The 2,138-nt window shown below is 51.0% G+C and overlaps 1 protein-coding gene across 1 annotated transcript in view; it reads right to left on the bottom strand.

Moving 5' to 3' along the window:
- Nucleotides 1-869, bottom strand: part of NHP2L1 (NHP2 non-histone chromosome protein 2-like 1 (S. cerevisiae)) — a 5,236-nt gene extending 4,367 nt beyond the window's left edge. The window contains exons 1-2 of the mRNA XM_010562309.1: nt 802-869; nt 29-310 (exon numbers count right to left, since the gene is read on the bottom strand). Coding sequence (XP_010560611.1) covers nt 29-310; nt 802-869 — 350 coding nt within the window. The remainder of the gene's footprint in view (nt 1-28; nt 311-801) is intronic.
- Nucleotides 870-2,138: the final 1,269 nt, after the last annotated feature.

The raw sequence follows: 2,138 nt of genomic DNA, 5'->3' as shown, positions 1-2,138 counted from the left end.
GCCGGGCCCCGCGGCGGTCCCCCCAGACCCCCGCCCCGATCCCGGCGCGGCGCGGAGCGGAGCGCTGACGGGTTCTTTGTCCCTCTGTCCGTCCCGCAGCTGGTGCGCAGGAGGCACGTCCTCGCCCGGCTCCGCGACGCCCTGGCCCGGCCGGCGGGGCCCGCCGTGCAGCTGCTGGCGGCTGAGGAGAGGCTGTGCGCGCCTTTGGTGGCGGCTCTCTCCGGTAAGAGCCCTGCCGCGGCCCGGTGCGGCCGCGGGGGGAGGACGGGTCCTTCTCCCCGGCAGACGTGTACCCGTGAAGCTTCTCTGCCTGGGAAGCCAAAAAAAAAAAGCCAGCAAAAGAACACCGAGGTGCCTAACGCCGTACTTGCAGCGTTCTGCGCTAGGTGTGGTTTCACTCCCTGCGGAGAACTGCCTGACGTTTGATTAGGAATCGGTTAATTAATCTCCTTATCCCCCAAGGAGCGGGACCGGCACGTTCTGAAAGCTCTTGCAATCTCCCAGAGCTTCTCGGCCTATCTGTAAAGCCTCTCTGGAGAACAGGGAGCGCTGGCGTACGACCCTCCCCTGAACACCCCCCCTTCTGCTCGCCTGCCTCAGTGCTTTGTGCTCTGGCTGGGCTGTGGCCTTACAGAGGGACGCACGCAGAAATGGAAGCGTGACCTTGAGAAGGCGCTGTAGGATTTAAGACCAAAGGTGCAAAATACATAGCATTTTTTTCACACCGTTGCTTTACATTTGTAGAAATCCTTGTAGGCGTAGGACTGTAGTACCCGCTGCTTACTGGTGGGTCAGCCTCACAGCAGGAGAGTGTTCCGCAGAACGCCAGAAGGTGCCTTTCCAGTAACGGCCTTAGTGATCTTGAGCATCTCTTACTGGTTTGCTGTTTGCCGTGGGAAAGGTCTCTGGAACGCCATCTAAAATCTTGATGGAGAAGAAATAAGGGTCTAAATGAGGGAACAGCAAGGCAGGAAGAGAAAGGTGGAGGGTATGAATGCGAGTGCCTTCAAAGAGCAAATATACTGGATTCCTTTAATTCCATGATCTCATTTGCACATCACAGATAATTCTTGTTCTTTGGGGGAAAGTGACTTACAAGCCCCTTTCCCTGCCTTGACGCACTGAATAATTCAAACAGCATTTTCCCAGTTGATTTCCCAGCACAAACTGCATTGTGCATGTTTTGGAAGCAGCTTTGTTAGAAATGGAACTTTGTGCAGGTTTAGTTCTCTCTGTTGCACAAATTTTTATTGAGTGCCGTCTGTGCACATGATCCTATACAGATGTGGAGAGAGTGGTCGTTAGGGCCAGCTCAGTCCTATGCTGTATGACCCTAACACGAAATACCCCAGAAGACAGAGGAGCTATGCTTGTATTTCAATGCTCTTGTCTGCTTTTAAATAATAATTCTCCCTCTCTTTGAGAAGCTTTACAATTGGGTGGTCTGGGGACAGCTTTGGGATTTTACTGTACTTGGTGTAACCCCTAGAGCAGTTGGCATCCCAGTCTAAGCTTGGGGCTACAAGCAATGACATGTAAGTTTTGGATAGAGCTTGGATGAACTGGGTCTCGTCTGGTGCAAGGGAGTAAGAGGGACACCCCCCCCCCCCAAAGGTTTGAGCAATGCTGTGGAGGAAGAATTAATAGTAAATTCAGGAAAATACATTCATTTTTCGGAGGGAGAATATTAGGGTAAGCACAGACAGAAGAAAGAGGGTTAAGAGAACAGAGGTGTAGTGTGGAGTGTTACATACGAGAAGATGGTGAATTTCAGGTAAGCCAGAATTTCATGCAGCTTATGTTGCAATGTTCACTAGTGCTGTATGCAAATCTTTTCCAAAGGGTAAGGAATTTACTGAAGATTGGGCAGATGAGGCAGGAAATAAGTAATTTCTTCACCTGCAATGTCATAACATTGCTTTAGTTGGTCAAATTTCTGAGAGGTCATGGAGTCTCCAGGGGGGAGGTAATTGGATTGGATACGTTGAAACAAGTGGTTTGGTGTGGCAGAAGTGGGGGTCTGAACCAGACCCCTGCTGCTGTAGGTACCTGAAGTCGGAAGGAGCTGGGAGGTAGAGTTTCTCATCTGTTGTGGTGTAGTGGAGTGAGACAGTGCTTATTTTAATATATCCAATCTT

This window comes from Haliaeetus leucocephalus, unplaced genomic scaffold (genome assembly GCF_000737465.1).
Source record: "Haliaeetus leucocephalus isolate CR32 unplaced genomic scaffold, Haliaeetus_leucocephalus-4.0 Scaffold0, whole genome shotgun sequence".
In the NCBI taxonomy this organism is placed as follows: domain Eukaryota; kingdom Metazoa; phylum Chordata; class Aves; order Accipitriformes; family Accipitridae; genus Haliaeetus; species Haliaeetus leucocephalus.
This window is presented reverse-complemented; position numbering and strand designations above follow the sequence as displayed.